The sequence below is a fragment of the Falco biarmicus genome, chromosome 4 (genome assembly GCF_023638135.1).
Source record: "Falco biarmicus isolate bFalBia1 chromosome 4, bFalBia1.pri, whole genome shotgun sequence".
NCBI lineage: Eukaryota > Metazoa > Chordata > Aves > Falconiformes > Falconidae > Falco > Falco biarmicus.
The window spans coordinates 102,946,450-102,970,252 of record NC_079291.1 but is presented as its reverse complement, the minus strand read 5'-3'; the positions used below and the strand labels follow the sequence as shown (position 1 = coordinate 102,970,252).

General features: G+C 36.4%; 1 protein-coding gene and 1 long non-coding RNA gene across 2 annotated transcripts in view; one reads left to right on the top strand and one right to left on the bottom strand.

Moving 5' to 3' along the window:
- Window positions 1-23,803, bottom strand: part of ARHGEF3 (Rho guanine nucleotide exchange factor 3) — a 144,319-nt gene that overhangs the window by 89,628 nt on the left and 30,888 nt on the right. Inside the window, exon 2 of the mRNA XM_056336801.1 lies at window positions 8,604-8,670. Coding sequence (XP_056192776.1) covers window positions 8,604-8,670 — 67 coding nt within the window. The remainder of the gene's footprint in view (window positions 1-8,603; window positions 8,671-23,803) is intronic.
- LOC130148337 (uncharacterized) lies at window positions 4,329-12,691 on the top strand. Its single transcript, XR_008821534.1, has 3 exons — window positions 4,329-4,458; window positions 7,609-7,692; window positions 11,582-12,691. It is a non-coding gene; the product is annotated as an uncharacterized LOC130148337 (long non-coding RNA).

Sequence of the window (23,803 nt, the reverse complement as noted above, 5' to 3'; positions counted from 1 at the left end):
CCAGAGTTTTTAATTGCTGCATACATTCTAACCACAGAAAAGAGCATTAGCTTTCAAGAATAATCTTGTTCTTATATTTAGTTTAAAAATAATTAGGACTCCTACTAAGACTGAGATGTCTCAGAGAAAATCTGGCTTTGAAAGCACTTTTATGTTTGGGAATAACAGCAGTCTTCATAGAGAGCACCAATAAACCCACTCAAAATGCTTCTTCCAACAGAAAACATCAGGAGGAACTCAAATTTCCTCTTCTTTTTCCATCAGCTCCACAGAACTGTTTATAAGCTCATTCAAAAGTTTTCAGAATGCTTTCCTTCTCTCCCAGTCCTTAGAAGACTTTATTTAGCTTTCTGTCAGAAGTACAACTTGACAACCTAAATCAGAACATGTGGAACTGGAGATGGAGAGGCAGATGTTCGAACAAAACCTCTTGTACAGCAGAGGATTTCCCAAATGTTTCTGCAAATAATGCTCTTGCAGCTTTTTCTAAACGTGTAGTCCATTTCTGTACTTTTTGTTTAAAACTCACTCCACAGTTCCGATTAGTACTACCCAAACACTGCCAAATTGGAAACTTTTACAATCAACTGAGATTGACCAGTGAGATTTTACAGTATGAGCACTAGGAAATTGGACACCAAGACCATTGCAGTGATTTGGTAAAAAAGGAAACGGTGATGTTAATAACGTATCTTTGTAACAGGTTCTAGTAACAACAAGTTCTACTGCAAGTATCACAACCAGTAAAAACAAAGATTAGCAACAGAAATCCATGTGTACAACCATTCATGTCCACTAGTCATTTTAAAATAAATCTGCTAATCTGAAATTGTGTAACAACAATAAAATACCACTATATAGTTCAAAATTGTTCCTAAAAATTTCATTTCTCAGACTGAGCGGCATCAAATTCAGCTGGACAACAGCATCGCCCTGTTAACCATTACAAGTTTCTGAAACGAAGTGATAGGAAATAGTAATTTCAGATCACGTGTTCTCTGAGAGCAGCCACTGGTGGGGTGGGGGGAAACAAATACAAAGAAATGGGCAGAGTTAGGTTTGAGTTAAATTGAACAGGGGTCAAGTTCATCTGCTGTTGAACAAAGAAAAGAACAGTAAATGACAGCAGGAGTACAAGGTAACACCCAATCTATGATTAAAGACAGGAAATCTGCTATATAACAGAACATCAGACTTAGCCTAAGAGAATGACAATTGGACCTATCTGCTTTATCACATGTTGCTTCTAGCTCAGTATTGTTTGTATGTGCCAAATAGCTGGCATGACAGGTTTATAGCACATACAGAATATTTCTACTATAAATAACAAACCACACCCGGAACAAAAATAAACTTGTTACAAAGATCCATAAAATAAAACCCTACAACATTAACAGAATGATTGCATAAAGTATTTCTGAAGAAAATACTGATTTTGTGAAAAGATAACATGAAATTATAAGAAGTCTTTCCAAATGGGAGATATCATGCTATCTTTGTTATCAGAAAAACTCAAAATATTAATTGAATAACTGAGCTTTAATAAACAGAATATGTACAGTGTACGATGTAAATAATCATGGAAAAGTCTTGCAAATGCAAAAGCCTATGACAGTGTCTTCATTTCAAGAATGCATTAGCCAAGTGCTCTATAAGCATGCTTCAAAATTCTTGCCCCAAGCAACATATCATCCAAAGTGTATTTTCTGTAACTAGCATGTAATTAACTTGAAAGTAGCCCTGTAAACTAGGTAATTGGACAGGTTTTATGGCTGTATACTTAACTCATATTTATAGGTAAAAACTGTGAAAGTTTAATAAAACAGCTACTGAATTGAGTTAATGAAAACAGTGCAAACTCCTAAGCATTACAGCACGCTTCTAGATAACACAAGTGGTAACAGCTCAAAACATGTCCAGGGTTTTCTACCCAGAGCCTCAAATTACTAGAAACCTGGCAAACCCTGAAGGCCAGCCTGCACTCTTCTTTTTTATAACTAACTTATTTATAAATAACCGACAGCTTCTCTCCAGCACATGTTCATGCTTCTGGCAGTACTACTATATGCAAAGAACCTTGTAATTTCCACTACCCGTTGATCCTACGAAAAGATACAGCCATTAATCATGGACCTAAGAACTAATGTATCAAACAACCGTGTTTTACAGAAATTTCTAATAGAACATTCTGGCATAACATAACTAACCTAACATCACATGTTGTGGATAGAACTTATGGTAATTAAACCATGCCGAGTCAGCACATCAGTTTGGAATAACACACTCTTGAATTCTTCAAAATTTTCTAACTGGTCACACTGAATTGCTTTTTAAATTCAGTGTATACATTAAGAATACAACAATTCTGATGTATGTTTTGGAACTGCAGATGGAATTGACTGCTATCCAGTTACGCAAATGCTACACAATGAATTTCTGATAGCATCTCTATTTGTTTGCCAACATAAACCTTGCTGTTCCAAGAGAAATTAGTCTTGTGACTAATCAACAACAGTTCCAATGGTTTGTTCAAAAACAAAACCAATAATAAGCTAAACTATGTAAAACTCCGCCCACAGAATAAGCAGGAAGACATCAAAACCAACACTTTTACAAATAAGAATCAGTGTCTAGGGTGTCAGCTTGCTACAGAATATAAGCTCCAGTCTTCTGAACTACAAATTGTGTATTAGAGAAGGGAAATTTTAATGCTTCTATTGCCCCCTGCATTGCTGCTATTAACACTGAAGTAAACTTTCCCTGCTCCTGCAATGCTCCAAAGCAGGAACTGCATGGCTACAGAGAAACTCAGCTTCTACTAAACCCATTATACAGGCTGTATGTTTACAGCACCATATTCTAATACATTAAAGCAGAAAGACTTGTAGAATTGTTTCTTACCACTTCTAATATCAGGTATCAGAGACCTTCTGGCCCAAGAAAGGTCAATGCTGGACAGAGGCACAACAGCACCTCCGCAAAGGCAGAATAAAAGCAAGCCTGAAATAAGACAGTAAAAGAGTAGTAGTGCTGGGGCAATCAAACTCTGAAACAGAAGAGCTTGCAACCCACTGGAAGAAGAAAGAGATCTAAAAGGAGGAAGTGGAGTACAGGAATACATCGTCTGTTAGAAAGCAAAAAAGGGATTCTTTTCAAAGAGAAAGGGGGATGAGATGGGCCAGGGATCAAGCACCCACCTAGAATCTCTTTAACCTACTACAGGAGGAGGTAGAATTAGTCTCTGCACAGAGGGAAGCGGATGAGCACAGAGTGCTGGAGCAGGCGCGGAGAGCAGGGATGCCAGCAGGGCGCCCCCGCGTGGAAGAGTCTTTCTATGACACATGAAGGAGCCAGTTTCTGACTGCCAAGTCACAACAGGTACGATATTCCACTCACGGCTATGCTGCCAACTAGGCAGAGTAACTCCCCCACACACCCGGAGGAAACTATTCAGATTGTGAGTATAAATATAAAATAACAGAAAGCCACATGCGCTTTTCAATGTATATGGTAACTTGTGTTTTAAAATCATATTGGTCATACTATAATGGTATTTAAGCAGATTTGACGTAGATACATTAGTGCATCATTTTGCTTCAACAATTAAGAACAAAGGCCTGTCTGACACCATTTATAATAAGTGTCTGTTACATGTAACATCACTGCTTAAGAAAATGTATCAGTGGATACAGACATTAAATAAAACCAGTCAGAATCCAGGAGAGGTAAAGTGGTGCTTTCTGTGATAGTATTATGCAATTTACGTAATTAATCATCAAGGCAAAGCTAGGAACAAACTTCTCTCTTAGAAACCGTTATCTTATTTAGATTCATGCATCCTGAAGGGAATAACTGAAGTCTGCCAGCCTGCACAAAATAAATATACTGTTTTGTAAATACTGTCTGAATTCTTCCCATTTGGCATAAAAGACACCTCTTTCCCCATGAAGACATTGGCAGCAAAACTAGCAAAGAAACCACTTGCACATCTGAAATTTACTTTCAGCACATTTAGCACATTTTTATGTCAGGCTTCTCATAAATTAGATCAGCCTTCCTCACAGGTGACCGCATCTGCAGCTTGGTTAGTTCAATGCTTCTCTAAAATTAAAAAGGAAACAAAAAGGAGGAAATAGGAAGAAGCCTAGTTGCAGTAATTTATCTTCAGTCTTCAGGCAACCGCACTCCAAACACATGCCTCAAACTATTTCAAAGTAGAAAATGTTGGTTTAGATGTCACTATTTATTTTTAGCACTGAAGTTCTTCAGCCAAATTTGGTGTGTAAGGGGAAAAAAAAAAGCTAGAGAAACCATCACAGTGGTTCAGATGTTTAAAATATGCAGGAAATTATGCTAGATCTTGGTGGAGCAGTAAAAAGAAATATCAATAATAAGTGGAGACAAAACCCAGCATCCTCTTCAGTTACGTCTGCAACCCCAGTATTCTTCATTAATCAGGTAACTGCTTTTTTTGATTGTCTGGCAGTTTCTTTATGGCCATCTGAAGTGTCATCATATCAATAGTGGGACTACCAGGTACCACTACTTTTGCAAAGTACCTCATGGGGGTGGGGGGGGGAGAATATCACTTAAAGACTTTCAGTAACACAAGCCCACTAATCACATGACAAGATCTAGAAAATTATGCTGCTGGCAAAAACAGAGAGTGGGTGATTTTAAGGGGGTAGGAGGGGAGACAAAGAAGCTGAAGTCTGAAACCCCTCAGGAGAGAATCTCAGTCTTGAATTCAGAACTTACACACTTGTTTTTCCATGGTAAGAGTAGTTAGGCTTATTTGTAATTCAAGACTATCACAACTAGCAAACAACCACAGAGGCTTTAATCTTAACATCTTCTAACTGTGTGTGTATGACTGTACGCATGTAATCTGCATTTGATGGGATGCTTTATTAAATCAAACTGTTTCCCACCCTACATGGCAACATAACAGTAATTCCATAGACATTAGAAGCAGCATATTGAACTGCTGTCACTTACGTGTAAGCACCGAACAATGGTGCTGAGCAAAGCCACCTCTCTGCATCCAGGTGTTAAGGGAAGAGGGGCATGGAGATTTGAAGAAAAAGAGTGAGAGTTAATGGCAATTAGAAGAGATCAAAAATAGAATTAATACCAATCTCTGCGCTAAGAACTGTGCTGTTACTTTTTATATACACTATCAACCTGCCTCTGAATTGCCCCATCCCATCAGATATTCATGCCTCTTCTTACCAAGCTCTGGCCACAAATTGCTCCACACCCACATGGCATCTTTATCTTCCCAGAGTTAGTATTTGCAAAGGTTGAACTGATAAACCTGTAGTGTTTTATAGGAGACTTCTGCCTCCAATCCATATTTCCATCTCTCTGCTTTCACACTCACTAGCTTTCCTCCATTACCATACTTCATCCCTTTTCACTCTCTCATCTTTCACTGCTCTTTGCTTTCCCCATCCTGACTATCCCTTTTCCAAAGCTACAGCTTCCTCCTCTTTCCTCCTCCAATCCTACACCCAGTGTCTTTCCTTTGCTTTATTCCTTTTCTGCTCTAAGTGCCATATCCACCACCTACTCTTTTATGTTCTGGTTTTCCCATTCCACTGTACCTCCAGTTTGCAATATTCTAGTCTCCACAGGTTCTGTGTTTCTTCCTCTGAAATAACAATTCTCACTATAAATTCCTTCCCTCTAAAATAGTCTATTTGCTGGACACTTGACTATACAATTTCAGAGACCAAATTAACCTGATGCTTCACGTATATGCAGGAGCAGCACATAGCAGAGAGATTGCACTGCTCGTTAAATTTAATTCTAAATTTAATCTAAACCAGGATTGATTGATCTATTAAAAGAAATAATTTTTAAAAAATCAAAATAAACTCCTTTCTCCCCAATGATACCTAAGCACTGCCCAAAGTTCTGTTAAGTAACTGCTACTGTTATCTAAAATTGACAGCATTGGCAGAAACATGTAAATGATATCGTGACATGGAAATCCCTATTGAGAGAATTAAATGTGATCTCTAGCCACAGGGCTCAAAAGAGCTGCTCAGCACAGAAAAAAAAAAGTTTCTTCTGATAAAATAAATGTAAGGAGGGTAAAAGGGAAGTGCAGAGGAGTTTCTTTGGTAAATGTTTAGTATCTGGGCCTTCTTTATCTTACTTTGAGGTCTGCATTTGTACACGTTCAGGGATGCTTTAACATGCCCACCTTATCAGCATGATACAGAGACATTTAAAATCAGTGAACTGACTTGCAAAGCAAGGGTAGGTGGGACGAACACAATGTTGCAATTAGGTGCTTCACCACTTTCTTTATTATTTTTTGTGACTGTTGAAATGATCCTGTATTATAGCATAGATGTTTAAACAAAACAGCTATAAATAAGTCATCTCTAGAGTATTGTTTGTTATACTCAAGCGTGGCACTGCTCCACTGTCAACATTAACTCTGTTCTTTTACCCAATAAGGTTTTACTCCTGTTTGAGAAGACATCAAAGTTAACCTTTTATCATTCAGCATCTGTATGAAAACCTTTATGACTTCAAGTCTGCTCATTGGGCTTTTCATAACACAATTTTTCCATCCCTCAAAATAAAATTGATGCTGACGCAATGCAAACATGAACAGAGAATTGCTCTCTTCCCCAGTGCTCAACAGTCTTGTTTCAGCATCCAAACAGATCAAGTGAACAACTGATACAGGTTCTTCCCTTGATGTAGCAGTTTATTTCAAACAATTAACTGCAACTGTCAATTACTATGCATTCTATGAAATATTAAAGCTATAGAACTTGACATCTGTCTTAGTATCCCATAAATTTCCTTAAAAGTAAGGTGGCAGTCAGCTCCCACAGATCTTAATTTCTACACATGGAGGAATCAGTTTGAAGATCCTTTACTCGCTGCCTGTTTTCTCTAGTACTACCTATTCTATTTCCTTTCAGGTTCTTCATTTCTCTTCTTGATTCTTCAGCCTTTTACTCCCCAATTCTCTGTTCTTCATGTACTAGCGCACTCCACCTCTGCCATGCAGCTTGATGACAGACTTCATGCCACCACACTTAGTGACCCTAAGCCCTTACTTCCAGTGCACTATTGTTTTCTGAACTTAGAATCATTGTTTCTCCGTCTACAACTCATACCTGCAACACTTTTCCTACTACTTTCATACCTACCTTCTTCCTCTGTTACTTTTCAAGCATAGCTGAGAATTAGGAGAAATACTACAGTCAATTTTACTTTTAAACTGGCTCTGAAATTTATAATTAATCTACAGATTAGAGGTTGTTGGTATTTTCCCTGCATTCTTGACAATAGTTGTGACGGAACTATTTTCTTGGTAATGCTGACAACGTCATTCTGTAGCTTTGTGGTACAATGCAAGAAATAGATGGTGAAAATAAAATGCTCACAGTAAACAATAGTGGACACTATAATACCAAATTAGAATGCAGAAGTCATTAGCAGATATTGTGAAAAATAATTTACATTTTAATTAATTTTACCATATTATCACCACCACAGATCAGTAAACCTGCCAATGTCATTTACACTTTCAGCAAAGCATTTAAGTAATGGTTTTCTATGTAATTTTTTTGTTGGAAGGAACTCAAAGAAAACAGAATTATATGCTGTCCTGAATACAAAACTGAACTGTTTAGATTCAGCCTAAGTCAGTCTACATTACAGGTAACGGTAATTTACTGTTTATTATACCAAATGAAGTTTGAAAGGCAGAAAAGCCCTACCTTTAACCAAAAGATTACAGTAATACTATGACTTAGATACAACATGCAGTGACAACTCCTTCTCCTAGACTCTATCCCAGGCTACAGTACTTACACAAATGGCAAACACACCATTGTCACCACCGTCACACTGAGTTTTTCAACAAATGGTGTAGAAGACTTCACAGAGCATAGCGCACAGAGAGTGGACAACATGACTTTCTGAAGCAATTAATCTACATAAGAATTATACCTCTGAAACCTGAAGCAGACACGAATCAAAGCTCCCAATACCCCCAGCAAATATTAAGGTTCTCTGTTTCACTTACATTGGTTTTTCATGTACCTTTTCACTCAATTACTGTGGGAACAGGCATACTTCATATTTCCTTGCTTAGCCAAACAAAAATAAAACCTATTCCCTTTTGCCTTGTAAGAAATCCATGTAATTTTTGTTATGAATCTCCAACTGTACTTCTGCAAAATTCACATATACAAGCTTTCAATAACTAATCTCGCAAATATCTATTAGAGTAAAAAAGCACTTAAAAACCCTGTACCTATCAGTTCCGTTTTGCTGATTTATTTTCAGATATGAAAACACACATCTTTTCTTTTTAAATCATAATGTACATTAACACACTTACATTAAATTATCTTCCCCACCCCTCATCATAAATCAGCTAATCACATAAACAAAAGCCCTTTTTTTAAGAAAGCCTTTTAAGAGGTCAGAAAATTAAAAGTTCAGTTCTGTAATTATTTTGCCATGATTTTAGTCCCTGCAGATCATGGTTTAACTACAAAGTTACACAGCAACCAAATGAAGCAGGAGGTATGAACAGAGTATGAACAAAACACCACCACACTTACCCCTCTGAAATTCCAGCCCTTGGTAGAAGGAAACAGGGAAAAACCATTCTGTTGCTGTTGTTTCGGCCTGCAAGATGAGACAAAGGAAAGTGTTGACATTTTCAGCTGTCATCTTTTCTATATCAATAACAGAGTGACAATAGAGGAAGAAAAGAGAAAACACAGGCTTCAAGTACTAAGACACCTTAGATTTCCTTGGCTGTACTTCTGACAGGTTTCTCTCTTCAGTTTAGTTGAGTGTTGAGAGCTAAAGGACATGGCAGCCTTACGAGCCTTCGGAGACACACTGACTTGATGTCTGACAGCAACTCATTACTCCTACCGATTTTCAACAAGCAGAGACAACCCTGACCTGAACAGTGCGGGTCTGTGAAGCTGCAATTATGTCATGTGATGCACGATGGGGCAGCCTACCAGCTGTACTAGCTGGGGACACTATAGAGCCTTTAATCATACCAGTGAAGCTACGCAAAGCACTAATGTAAATTAGCCAGACCTTTGTATGACACTAAAAACTAGAAGCTGACTTCTGTTTTTACTCCTTCCAAAACTTTTCTCCTACCCTATAATTATTGCCGTACAATCATTTCTGAAAAGTAGCCATAGCATTCTTCACTTCCCTCCTAATAAGCGCTTTTCACCAGTGAGATCTTAAACTACTTCACAAAGGTAGGCAAACATTGCTGAGATTTCACGCATGAAGTCAGATCAAAGCTAGACTGACCTGTTGCAGTTGACCAAACCAGCAAATAGTTTGGCAGTGGGACCTAAGTGCTGAACACACTGCAGCTCCAACCATGCAATTATACAGATTAGAGAACTGACCAAACAATAACAAGAACACACAAACTTGGTTAAAAAATAGCAAATTAAATGGCTGCCTGTCAAACCTCACCATCCAACAACAACAGGACAGATGTTGTGCAATGAAAGCACTGGACTAACGCATGAAAGATCTGGGAGTCATTCCTGTTGCTTATAGCTCCTGAAGGACTCTAACACGCAGTGCCTCAGCTTCTTTTCTGTAGAGTCAGGATAGCCATAGTTCTCTCTGTCTTTTCTGTCTTCTCTATTTTGGCATTAAATATTTGGTGTACAGGCAGTTTTCTTATTATGTGTGCTAAAACACATCATAGAGCCATGATCACGGTAGGCATTTTTAGATACCAACATAAAGCAAATATTAATCATGACAATTGAGTCATTTTTGTAACATCAAAGGCTGAGATGTAAATCTTCTCAGTTTTTCAGTCTACCTGACAGCCAGCCAGAAAGAATATCAATATCCGAAGCACATTGATAAAGTCACTAAAAAGCACAAGACAGCATACATGACAGACTTCAGTGTTAAGCAGTCTCGCTAATAAATCCTCCTACTACAGCTTTCCAAGTTAAAATATTATGAAACTGAATTACTAACCCAAAAACCTCACTGCAACTGTTACTGCACTATGAAAAGAGAAAAATGTGATTAACATGACAAAGTCACACAATTATCAATTGTCCTAATGGTATTTTGAACCCTTTTCATTCACAGATGATCTCACACTAGAACAGCCAGACTTTCCAAAAAGTACCACGAGCTTTCTATAAAGTTGTGCTCCTTAGTCACTTCTCAAAAAAAATCTCACGTTTAAACTTACATTTCCACATTTTTTCTTTGATATTTTAACGCTGTTCATGCATTTGTTTTCCCAGTTTATTAAAAATTTCACTAGTTCTATTTTAATTAAGCTAAGCATAGGGGAAACAAAAGACATTTCAACTTCAATACAGCAGGATTTATGATAATTTACACAACAGTTACAAAGGAAATGAAAACTTCATTAAAAATAATCTCTCCCCACTATCATCCTGTAACAAGAACTGAGAACTTCACAATAAGGTTGTTGTATCATTCACCTACACTAAACTGAAGACCATCCACCAGAAGACTGATGACTAACCATTTGTTATCATCAATCTGTAACTTTCCCATTCACTGAAAGCATCCCTGACTACACAACAATAGCCAGTCTTTATAGAGAGCAGACAGTATTAAAAGTACATTTTGCCAGTTTTCACAATAGGTATCCTCCTTTCTTATCTTAGCAGTCAAGAACCTCACTTCATTTTGGTGAGAATGAACTTACTATTCACACTGGTATGTTAAACTCCTTTCTTCTTAGTACTACTGTAGTGTTATTAAAGAGCCTTAAATGTAGCAGCCTAACAAAACAAGCCGTTTTTACCGAAAGGAGTTAATCAAAAAGGTAGTGAAACATATCGAAGTCACTGTATGTTCCTCCATAACTTATGAGCCTGATCCGATACATACAGGGTGTAACAAAATTCTTCACAAATTGTTTTTTCACCTCATACGTGCAGTGCTCTTCCAATGAGCAGAAATCAGGCTGAAGCATTACACCTATTTACCAAGCTACAGGCTACCTTAAATAGTTTCTTCCAACATTTTTACACATCTGGCCTGGTTATTACTTCCTTTTTTCCCATTCTATTAGAGATATTCAATGTTTGTCTGCAATGCAGTGAATACATCAAGTCTAATTTCCCATTATAAGAAAGCATTTCATATTGCCCATCTCAAACTTACAAAGATATTAAAATTTTAAAAGTGTTTTCCTACTATCTTACTGACAGACTGGTTTAGATACCTCACTGTTCCCATAACTAGAAATGATCTAGGCTAAACATATTCATAAACTGTCTATGACCAGCATTTTTCAGCTGCACACACCCCTAAATCAAAATTACAAGTTCTGGTTCTCAACTGTACCTCAAGTAACAAAATATAGTTCTACTGAAAACAAGACCTAATTTACAGCTTTCTGTTTGGTCCTTCACTGTCTTAAAGGTGTTTTGATCCCTTGGACTTCCCAACTGTCAACATCAATGAGAGCTGTACTGAGAAATAATCAGTGTTGCAGGGTTTTTTCAAATAAATTTTAAATTAATGTCTTGCTCTTTTTTTTCTACAGGGCGCTACTACTGTTACTTGTGAACATTCTGTTTACTGGATAAATCTATTCTGAATTGCAGCAGTATACAAGCTAATTAAGAAAACCACCTGTCTATTATAAAACCACTGAAATACTGAATTACTATTTGATATTTTAAATACAAAACCATAAAGCTACAAAACTGTCAGAGAAATCTATTTTGAAATAACCGATGAATGTTACACTTCGATAGGAGGGATACTGTATCAATAGGTGTGTTAGACCCACATGGTTTGGAAATAAAATGATTTACCAGATCAATAATAAAAGCAACCACTGGCATAAGTAGGTAGCAGATAGAACAAAATAAAACATTATCTTAAAGACGGAAAGGAGACAAATTAATAGGCATTACCAGTGATGAGCAGCTCTGACTTCCAGAGGAACACAAGTCTAAAATAAGTTACTCAGATTCTGTAGTAAGGCTTTTCCAGATACCAAAGAATAAGACAGGGATGGTTCCTATAACTGCATACACTGTGACTAACACTCTTGAAACCCTCAAACAGATTATCACAGACTAGATCATGGCTGAGAAAAGGAAGTACATGATGTGTGAGGGAAAGACAGGAGATCATCCTTACAATTCCTTGCAACAGTAATTTCAGAGCTGTTATTTATAATACTTGACCTTTCTTACAGATGGATTTTTTTTCATTTAGCTAAAAGCCTCCAACCATTTTCTTCCCAGTACTGCAGTTTTAAAAATGAAAGATTAGAAGGTAGGACTCTATAGAAACTCCTCAGACTGTGGGAGGGAGAGGGGTTATCAAACCTGCCAGCTGAGCTTGGTTTGAAGATTGCTATACAAAGTTTACCTTGGAAATAAAAGCCTGAAACCAAGTCCATCCAGCCTGAGAAAAGTGCAAGTGGAGACCTACCACTTGGAAAGGCAGCCCATGAAGATACTCAGCCTTCATCCATGTTTCTCTGTTTCAGTGCCAAATTCCTCCTCCTCCTTAGTAGATGTTTTAACTGTTCATCTTCCATTTGATCTTTAAGCTCCAGCTCTGGCAAAATAAGCCCTGGAAATGGCATCTCCACATCTTAGTGGCTCAGATGTATGCTTGATCCCTTGAAACATCTACCGAGGAATGACTGAACGACACTGACTTGCTTGCCTGCTAGTTTCCTAGTGATCCTGCTAGTGATGTTCAGTAAGGATAATCTGGAAAACATTTATTACTGCAGGAACTTTTGACACTAGTAATATCCTCTGAGCTGTGGCTCTATCTTTAACAAAGTTGCTTCTACAACTATTTTGTAGCCTGGAGAATAAATAGCCACTGAATTAAATGTATAGTGAATTATCAGCTTCAGTTTTTTAAGGTCCCAGCTTCTGTGGTCCAGCACAATCACTTAAAGTCCTAAATCTGAATGAATAAAAGTTCTAGAACTTCTAGTACCATGAGTTAATTTAAGGAGTTTATTAGATTAATTACAATGAATCAACACCTTATGCTTCCTGTAACACAAGGCTGTATGACACTACCCAACAAAAAGCAAAGCTTTACAAAGGAAAATGACTTGTAGCAGTGAAGAGGGAGAAAAAATAAGAAAGAAAAAAAAAAAAGAACACAAACAAGATAAGCCATGAAATAAAAAAAAAAAACAAACACACAGCTAGAGACATATTGTTTCCTTTCTCACAGCTATGTATTTAGTACAGAATTTTGTATACAATGAAGACAAGATGTTGCCATAGACTCCAATAAAGTACTAAACTAGATTAAGGATATATGTCAGTTGGTTTCCACTGCAGAACATTGAATTAAAAATAAAGACGTATCTCTGTCAAGACCGAAGTATGCATTATTTGTCTTCTAGAATGCTTATGTTGTCCCATCTACTGCTTTGCATTCAGAAGAAAAATCCAGTATTTCACATGAAAAATTTCTTCACCAAAAGATTTGCCAAGCATTGGAACAGGCTGCCCAGGGAAGTGGTTGAGTCACCACCCCTGGAAGTATTTAAAAGATGTGTAGATGTGGCACTTGGGGACATGGTTTAGTAGTGGACTTGACAGTGGTAGGGTAATGGCTGGACTTGACCTTACATGTCTTTTGCAACCTAAACAATTCTATGATACTATATTAAACCAGCATCATTATAAAGGTTTGTCTGGAAACAAAACATTGATCCTTCTTAAAATAGTTTTGCAAAAATGATCCCTACATTTTACATTTGCTGTAAAATATCTTTGTTGTATAATATATATTATAATATATATTGTTGTAAAAGATCAGTGAAACTGTAGACTTTTTACAAAGACTGAATATGACCTATAACTATTATTTCTGCATAAAACTCAGGACAGAACCCAGCTACGTTCCCTCGAATTTTGTTGGCAATGGTAAGAAAAAGAATTAAAAATCATAAAATAATGTTTTTGTCCTTAAGTTGTGTAGGGTTTCCTGTTTAGGTTCCCTCACACACATACTATAAATAGATATAATAAAAAATCTGTTGGACAAAGATATCCTTATTGAAATCTTTATTTAGACACAATTTGTAGACACCCAATTAACATGCCTCCCAAAATACATCAGTGAGATCTTTTTGTGCAACCTTTACTGTGCTGTAGGTAGTTCTATAATGGCAATAATTAAGTATATAATGGACTTATATATATATAATATATATATAATATATAATAAATATATAAAGATTACAACACACATCGAACATTTTAAAGTTTCTAAGGCATTTACTAAAAAAATTGTGTTACCTGTCTTGAAGCATGACGATGACATAAATGAACAATTTATGGCAGTTTATATTAAGCTCTGTAATTTTTACATCTTATCTGATCGTGCAGTCTTTCTGCACACAGAATCACTGACTACAACAGTATTTTTTCAGATAAGAATATTCAAGCTGTGTGTGTTTTGTTTAGAATACTCAGCTGCTAAGTCTGTTTGAAGATAAAAGCGCATTTCACAAATCTACATGAATACTCACTCAGATAATAAAAGGAAAGTTCAAACCACTTAGAGACAAGCTGTGCCAAGTAAAAATTCTTTTCAATCTGCAAAAGTAAAGGTTGTTACTACAGCTGTAAATATTTTATGAAGATACTGTTAAATAATAAATAGAACTTACTGTTCAGAACTGTTCTTTGTAATGCCATCTGCTCAACTTATCAAAAGTGTACACTAATATACCATTAATAAAAGCTAATTTATTTGAACACACTGGGATATTTGTGATACTAAATCACACATTAAAAAAAATATTTGAAGTAGTTTACCTGGTGAAGCTTGAGATATGCAAGAGCATTTTAGCTTCAAACAACAGTTTTGAACAATACTGACTCTCTTAGATGTTTTAAGTTAAGATAATAGATTCACGTACCTCTGGTACTAATTTTAAAAGCAGAAAAAAAACCCCACCCATGGCTTGACCTCTTCATAAAATATACTGACTCCTTCACTTGAAATCCCAAATACTATTTCTCTTCTATGCTAGATTTGTACATTTTGGAAGTAAAAGGAGATTGTGGAAAATTTTATTTATTTTCCAGAAGGAAAAAGCCAAATCTAATACAGTAAAATCTGGCTCAGAAAAGTTTTAAGTTAATGTGGAGAGTTTACTTGATACACTTTTATTCCTAAAGGCAAAGCATCTCATTAAGATTGTGTGTATGTTTGATTTACCAAGGTCTAATCCTCCAGACACGAGCTCTTCAAGCTCCCATAGCATCTACCGAGAGACGAGGGGGGCACTTAGATGAGCAAGATCGAACACTTACTATCTTGAAACAAAAACATCCACCAAAGCAAACACAGATGACTGATTCTTACTATTGAGCTGACTTCCTGAATACTAATATAACCTTTTATTGTGCTACTATCATGAACTATGTGTCATAAACATATTAAGAAAGAAAAACAGCCCTTATGAATCTGGATGTACACAGATGACAGCCTGCACCACCGAAGCAGGTACATGTACCAGCGAGCTGTCCCACACCTACTCTTTTCCCATGCTCTCTTCAGAACATGTTTATTTATACTGTGAATCAATGCACAGCACTGTAAAATATCTCATCGTTAATAAAACCCAAAGAAGCTACAAAATGCTTTTTATCATGTCTGCATTTGATTAACTTCCTGTAAAAATTAAAAGCAATTTTATGAAAGAGGGGGAAAAAAAAAAATCTGAAGATCAAGTTCTACATTTTGATGTAAAAATCAGATACTCCTTATGATGTAACATTTCATCTTCTGAAGAAACAGAGGCTTGATTTAAAGCTTTAAACTTAATTTATTTCTTCATCTGTTAACTACCACAGGTTAATGCAATAAATCACGTCTGATATACACCACTATAAAAGCATCCCCCTTGACACATGAACTCTGTTCACAACTGAAACAGAAAGCCCTGGCTACTAGCCAAAAGGAGGATGCAGGCTTTTCTACTGTCTGACAGAAGTATAGCTGCATTAACGTTGGGGAGGATGAGAAGAGAGTCTTCTATTATGTTTCTGTAACAAAATATCAATGTTTCATGAATATTGCAAAAGCTAAGATTAGAAAGACTATTCACTGGCTCACTTTGAATGCGCAGCCTAAAATTATTCCTCTGGCATTTCAATAATACTAAGGAATAAGAAACGGCAATAAATAACATGTTTGAAATTTTTAGTCATTACCTCATCCCACTGTTGTATCACAGATACATGCTGAAATCTTTACAAAGAGAACAACTCCTCATTAAAAAGAAACGTTTGCTCACCTCCACCCTACAGTCAGCCATCCAGGTATGATTCTCTGGTCCATGGGAAAAAAAAAAATGACACACACACCCCCCCCATCATGACACTGTCACAAAAAGCAAGCCTCCATGCAAAAAACTCACATAATTCATGCTCAATGCAAGAGAGTAGGCTCCATTTTGTTTTCAAAATGGAAGTTCATTCTCATTGAGAACCTAAGGCTGGGAAATCCACTTAGTTTAGCAAGATTGGATACTTACTGGTTAGATAGACAAGGGATTTCTTAGTTCATGAAATCCAACCAAACCGCATTTTCAGCTAGCCTATATGGAAGTTACTAACACCCTCAAAATGACCATTCAAGTGCCATCACATCATGTTCTTGATAAAGGAAATGGGTGTTTTCTGAAAATCCTTTTTGTTTGGATTCATATAATCCGGATCTCTTTCTGAAGGCAAACATGAATTCCTGTGGTTCACTAAGAGTCATTTAGAAAGATCAGAAGGACCAAATAAAGACGGTAACACTATTTAAAGCAAGTAACATTTGGGGGCATACCAATCCAATACAAAATTTTTAAACTCCTGTACTGCTATTTCCTTATCTCTTCATTTGCAACTTCATCTTTTTCTGCATTATAGCTTGCATTTCAACTGAAAAGGCTAAAAATGTAAGTTTGTAACAAACACATCAAGTAGGACCATTATGCCATTAAGCCTGCAGCCAATTTAGAGGCTTCTCTGTGTTGAAAAGAGAAAAACTCCTGCACACATTTTAAAAGAGTGCTGTATGATATTTTTCACACCTCTCTCTCAAGGATATGGAATTAAACTAGTCAAGGAAGGAAATCTGCTTTTATTAAACATAATCAGCTACAAAGGACGGCAACTTTCAGAATACTGTTTCACTGAGAAAGATTATTCTTGCATAAAGCGGTACATTGAGTGACAAGAACCACTCCTGTCATTCTGATGCAGACAGACAGAATGTCATGTTTTAAGATTGTAACAGGCCTGTCACCACTGGAGCTAATCAACTAAACTTCTCCAAGTGTACGCGGTCATGTCTACACTAGTTCTGCCCTCCACCATGCCTCAAGGATTGCAGGTTGTTTTGGCAAATTCCATTTAGCTACTTTGTCACATATAGTTCAGCAACTTGGACCTAAAAATCTCACCAAAGATTAAATTCCGCAGCATACTGGGACTCTGCTCAGGACACAAGCAAGTATTTAACTGTGGCATAACTAAAACATGGGCACCAGAACTTCTCCCACACTTTAAGCACTGTCAGTTAAATAAAGAACAGAGTATTAAGTAGTGAAAAAAGTCAGGAATTCATTAACGGACCAATAACAAAACCTTTCATGGGAATGAGTTTCTATATTTATATCAAGTCTGAAGGAAAAGCTTACACTTTTTCAAATAACCTTTCACTGTTTCTAGAGCTTTTTATTTAGAAATTTAAAGTACCACAACTTGGGATTATTTTTTATTTTCCCCTCTGGGTGCTATTTTAAAGATAAGCACCCAATGAAACACCTTTTTCTTTTACAATATGAAACGCAGGAGAGAACTCTTCCAGTTCATTAGATTACTAAGATCAATAGGTATAATAAACACAACTATGCTTAACAAAATACTTAAGATACTCACAGAAACATCTGTAGACAAGCAAACATTTTCAGTAGTTATGTACCCATTACAACCTGTTTTCTTTAATAAACTGCCAGTATATTTAATTTTTCTTGAACTCAGTTACATTTTGTGCCCCAAAATGAACTACAAGAGGCCCTGAAGCAAAGTTTAAAACAATATGCAATACATACATACAAGTCATCAAGATCATACTATGCAACTTTTAGATTCATTAAGACCTTTTCACTTGTAAGACTTTCACTTGCATTATTAGCAGATCGTACACTGCAGGACCCCAAATAAAAAGAACAGTGATTTCACCTCCATTTCGTATTCATTTCCATCTGCACAGTATTTCCTACTAAGTTGCATAAATAACTGTAAGAGCAACTGTCAGACCCCTGGGCTTAGAAAATTTTTTTTTCCTCTTATTTTACAAAGTGATCTTTATAACTTTCTTAATCAGCTTTAACATACTTTTTTAGATCTTGAAAAGAATTAGCAATGTCCATTCAGTATTGATTACTTTAGTTTCCCTTGTTTGATATAACTCACTAGGACTTTTTATTGTGGCCATAAATCCCCTGAGCTCCATAGGCTTTTTGTCTTACTCCATGACAGTAAAGCTACCAAACCAAGCCCTAAAATGCTTTCAAGTTTAAAGTTTATTCATATAATAAACACTGGACTGGTTTCCCCTTTGTTCTGAATGAAAGTGAAATAAATACAAACAAGGCAACCATATGCACAAAGGCCAGTTTACACATACAAGGAGAACTAGATTTAATAACAAAGAATTTCAATAAATATTGCATCCTCTGACATCAGGATATTCTGTTTAATACAAACACTGACAAATTTATGTCTGCAAAAATCAGAAGAGTTTTTGAATGCAATTTATAAATAGACACTAAAGTCAACAAATACTGACCTCTACCATGTGACTTTTGTGATCTTGATCATCATTGCACAGTGAGGTCAGAAGGCTATCAAGATAGTTTTCTCTTCAAGAATCATGTAAATAGGTTTACATAAAAAATAACACTGTTAATAAAAGCTAGGTTATAATTTCTGAGCAAAAGATTGTGTACTACATATTTGGCATTAAAAGTTTCTTTACAACATGAAACATTTGAAGCTGGTAGCAAATTTAACATGCAATGTTTCTAACAGTCTTCATTGGTCTGAGGGATGATACTTCAGCAATATATTCAAAAGGGGTATGTACTCTGAAACCAAAGACTCCTTTCATAATATCTGAATTTTTATGTAGTAGAATGACTTCCTATTGAGTAAGCAAAACCCCCACTTTCACTGTTTCCATCATTTCTGAAGCGATTTAACCTGAGATGCAAAAACAAAATGGTTTTAGTTGTTAGTTATTATTCACAGCTGGGTTCCTGTGGGAACATTTTCTGCATCACTGTTGCCATAGTAATTACTATAGAAACCCCTGAATGCAACAGAGTAAAACCTGTTGAAACTATCCTTCCATTAAAGCTCCATTCAAAACATCAACGCAGGACAGAAAATGTTCACTTATCTCTATTTCTGCCAGCAACAAGTTATGATTTCTGGTCTCTTCAAAATGAATACACTAACTACATTACAGTAATTTCAGCCCAAGATCATTTTACAAGAACAAACCAAAAACTGGCAAAATTGTGTTACCATTACAGAACCCTATAACTAAAAAATAACATTGTAGCAGTGATGACTCTGAAAGCATGCATTTTTCGCTTTGTCCTGGGTCAAAGTACATTCATTAAAAAGTGTATTTATGGGTAGGAGAGATTTGGAGCCAGTTTTTTCAGGGATAAATATATATATATATATATAAAAAAATGTATACATTTTTTAAAAGTGTTTATATGCAAGAATACTACCCCACAAACATTTTTTTTCCTTCTGAAACAATACAGCTCCTGCAAAAACAGGAATTAACATGTTAAGTGAGACATGTTAAGTAGATCAGACAGGAAGTAGGATTTTGCTGTAAAGCAGACCAGTAATGGGCTGATCTGCCGATGGAGGAAATTTTCTTGTCTCTTTCAAGGTAAGATTGTCTGGTTGTGTCTGGAAGCAGGAAGGCCTACATCCTTCTTAGCTTACTTTATTTATGAGATTTGTTATCAATTACCTTAATCAATACAGGTATTTAGTTGCTTTCCTTCTGCAGTCTCTGCCTGAAGTATATCAGAGCAGCAAGTGCGGTAATTAACCATGTTATTTTGTTTGCCTTATAGTGTGCATTCACATTATCCGTTTCAAATGTATTGGTGTATGTTGTTATAGGCAGAAGACAAAGTCAAACCAAAATGTCAGGCCTATGATTCCAGATTACCTCTTTTAAGATGCTTCCCAAAATGTAATGCAATGAAAGGTCAAAAGGTAGCTATGTATGAAAGTTGTTAGCAGAAAAATATTGTAAGAAACATCACTTTATACATCATCAAGGGAATATTACTGCTATTAAGTATCCGGTGCTTCTTTACATAATTTTTAAGAATTTTGGCTATAGGAAAAATAATAAAGAACAATTATTTTAATATATTATCAGTATTGCTAAGATCACACTGCTGTTCCTTGCTCTTCCAACAAATGTGAACAAAAATCCATTTACTTCTGTTACGTGTTTGTGCCATACAAAGCAAAATTTTCCTATCCAAGCACATTTAAAAAATAAGCTAATACAGAACTGACATTACCTACTGAAAAGACTGTCACAGAAGGTCCCATGAAATAAACATAGCTGTTCATGAAACACTAGTTTTTCCATGGTTCTTTATGAAACCATAAGGAATAATATTGTTTGCTCTTGAAACTCAGAAAAATCTAAAAAACATAAGTTTGCCAGAGCCTAGTTGCTTTCAAAGAAATAAGTATTTTGGGGCTATTTGCCCTTGCACATATTGACCTATTCTCATCATGTAAGCTAGTACAGTATCTTTTTTTCTTTTTTCATAAGAAAATACTCCATGATTTGTAACAACTTTATAATATATGGTAGAAGAATCACTCTGACAAGCAAAGACTGCTAGTTTTAAGACTCATTAGTTATCGGGTTTTTTTACACTGCTGAATGTTAGCAGTTGCACAATTGCACACCGCTTCATTCCGTATTTTCATCAGGTTTGTGTTTTTTTTCCAAGACAATCAACACTATTATGTCTCCTCTAAAATGTTTCTTGATGCCATGCCTTTAAATTAGGGTACATTTATCTTTGCTACTACTCTTGCTGACAGCTAATGTATTTGGGTTTCAAAGAGGTGTATTAAATAGGTTTAGGAAGTAGACGTACACTGCAGTATTGCATTATAAAAACTGAAAAGCTTGCTAATTACAAAAACAAGAGAACAGGTTTTTCGGTCCAAATACAGAAAGCACCAGAACACAAGGACAACATTCCTACTTACTACAGCAGCTGACATAAGAAAGTCATAAACCACAAGAGAAGAAATCAAACAGATGTTGATTTGATTAATGATGATGCAAAATTGTTTACCATTTCCTTTATGGTCACTCATACCAGAACCACTGTTGGTAGTCATCAGTGTGACAGGAATGTAAGGTAAATGGTCCTGCTTCTACATCTTGTTTTCAGTACAGTGTTTTTCATTTCCAAATGCATTAAAAAAGCTATTCTATGATTCTGTGAAAAACTGATAGGAAAAAAGTTCACTTCATCCAATGCTCTCCCCACCCGCAACTGAAGTGGGGTCTTTTGTATTAAACACATTAACAATTTAATGATGGTATAAGATCCATTGACAGTATTAATTGTCTAATAGCCCTACAGGCAGATCCAGTATGGACTCTTTGTTAAGGGTAAACATAAATGATAATAAGCTGCATTCTCATTCCTGAGAGTAATGTGGCACCGGAATTAAGCGAAGCAGCAGCCCGATCCCATGCACAGCATTGAACCTCATGATCTCAGTCACAACGTAAAGAGCAGACAGAGCACCGAGCACACACGATAACAGCAGAGGCATCCTTTTGCTGCGCAGACACCATCTCTCGGCCCCGGATGCTTACCCACGGGCTGCAAGGGGCAGGCTGATGCCGGTGGGTTTCCTGTGAAAGCAGGCCCTGTGCTTTGCCCCACACCTCGGCACGCTCTGTCCCTCATTAGCTCTGTGACACTTGCCGTGGAAAGGCTGTGGTTAGTTCCGAGCAGCACATCTGCTGGTAGGCTCCTGCCAGAAGGGCGTGAAACAGCTACGCTCTGGCAGCCTTCCTCACAACAGTGGTACTAATTGGGGTCTCTCACCTCCACCCGTACACAATTACGATAAAATTGGAGTTTATTGGCTTTGGTATTTTTTAATATCTTTTTAAAAATGGAACTGGGCAATGTGCTGAAAAGTTACTGGCAAGAGACAGACAGCACAGTCATATGCCATTTCCTGAGGAAACCAGGCTTTCTTTAAACCACACACATACATCTTTCTGCAAATCTTGCTTTTCAAGGTGCCTTGAAAAGTCAAGTAAATGGTTTCAGAACTTCCAGCTCCCACTCCCCCCTACATCGTACCGAAAAAGATAAAGTTGGGGGAGGGGGTTGGTTGGTTGTTTAAACTGAAAGTGTATCATAACTTTTTTCTTCAAGTAAATCTATGGAAAGGGGGAAAAAGTTTGTTCTGTAAATTATCATAATGAATCAACCACCCTACTCAGTAAAAAAAAAAAAAAAAAAATCAATTATTTTTCCCAAAGTTCATAAAATCAGGTGGCTTTTCTCAAGAGAGGAAAATTTTAAATTCCTCACAAGTGAAAAATATTTAATGTTAAACCTAAACCACAAAGAAATCTATATTAACACTGTGTCTGACATGTAAACAAAGAGCTTTAAGTTGATCGTTCTAAACTTGACTGCACTGTGAAAAGAAAATGCAGGAAAGAAACATTACAGTATTTTTAAGCTGTCTTTAAATGGAAACCTGAGCAAAACGGTTACATTTTTGCTTTAGTAGAACATAAACAGAGCTGCAGTACACTTGTAATGAATGAGTTCTACTATGAGCAAAAGTCTCAGCAAACAAAAATTTGTCCTGTAGTGCATTTGAAATTTAGCTGATTGCTAAAGTTATATTAAGGCATTAAATTACCATAGAAGACATTTATTGTAAACATGCTCTGGTATCGTGAGTGTAAATCTTCACACTCCAGAGTATAAGGTCTAATAGACAATAACACATAATAAAATGTGGGTATTATGGTACCTTTACAACAGTTTCACATGAAAACCTTTCCATTCTTACAGAAATCTCAAAAGAACCTGAAATTCTAGATATTTGACTTTAAATAAATACAGGTATGTTGAATAACTGAGCTTGTTTTCCTACACAAGTTAGCACTGGCAAGCAAAGAAATCCACGTGCTTTGTTAAAATTTCCATTTTGTGAAGTCTGTAACAAAGCAAGACAACAGGCATCCATACTAACCGCAAACTTTGCTCCATAGCACCAAAGTTTTGTTTACCTGAGCACTTTCTGAACTGCTAGATTAGGCTGAGAAAAAGGGCCGGCAGTTTCCCTCAGGGGAAACACAGCTGCTTGTTTCACCAGGCTACTAACGATCATCATCCACTCACATAGCAGATACAAAATCCTAAATCAACTGTGACCTGATGATGGATGAGACAGTTCCTGACACTACCGATACCTTGGCAAAAGAGATAGTCTCAGATTCCTTGCTGGGCAAAAGAATATTCTTTGGATCACTGATTAAAACAGCATGCATTGAAACGGGCAAGGAAACAGTACTCAAGACCTTTGATGGAACTTAACAAAAAGCCATTTCCTTTAAATAAGGACAGCAGATTCAGAATCCAAAACAAGTT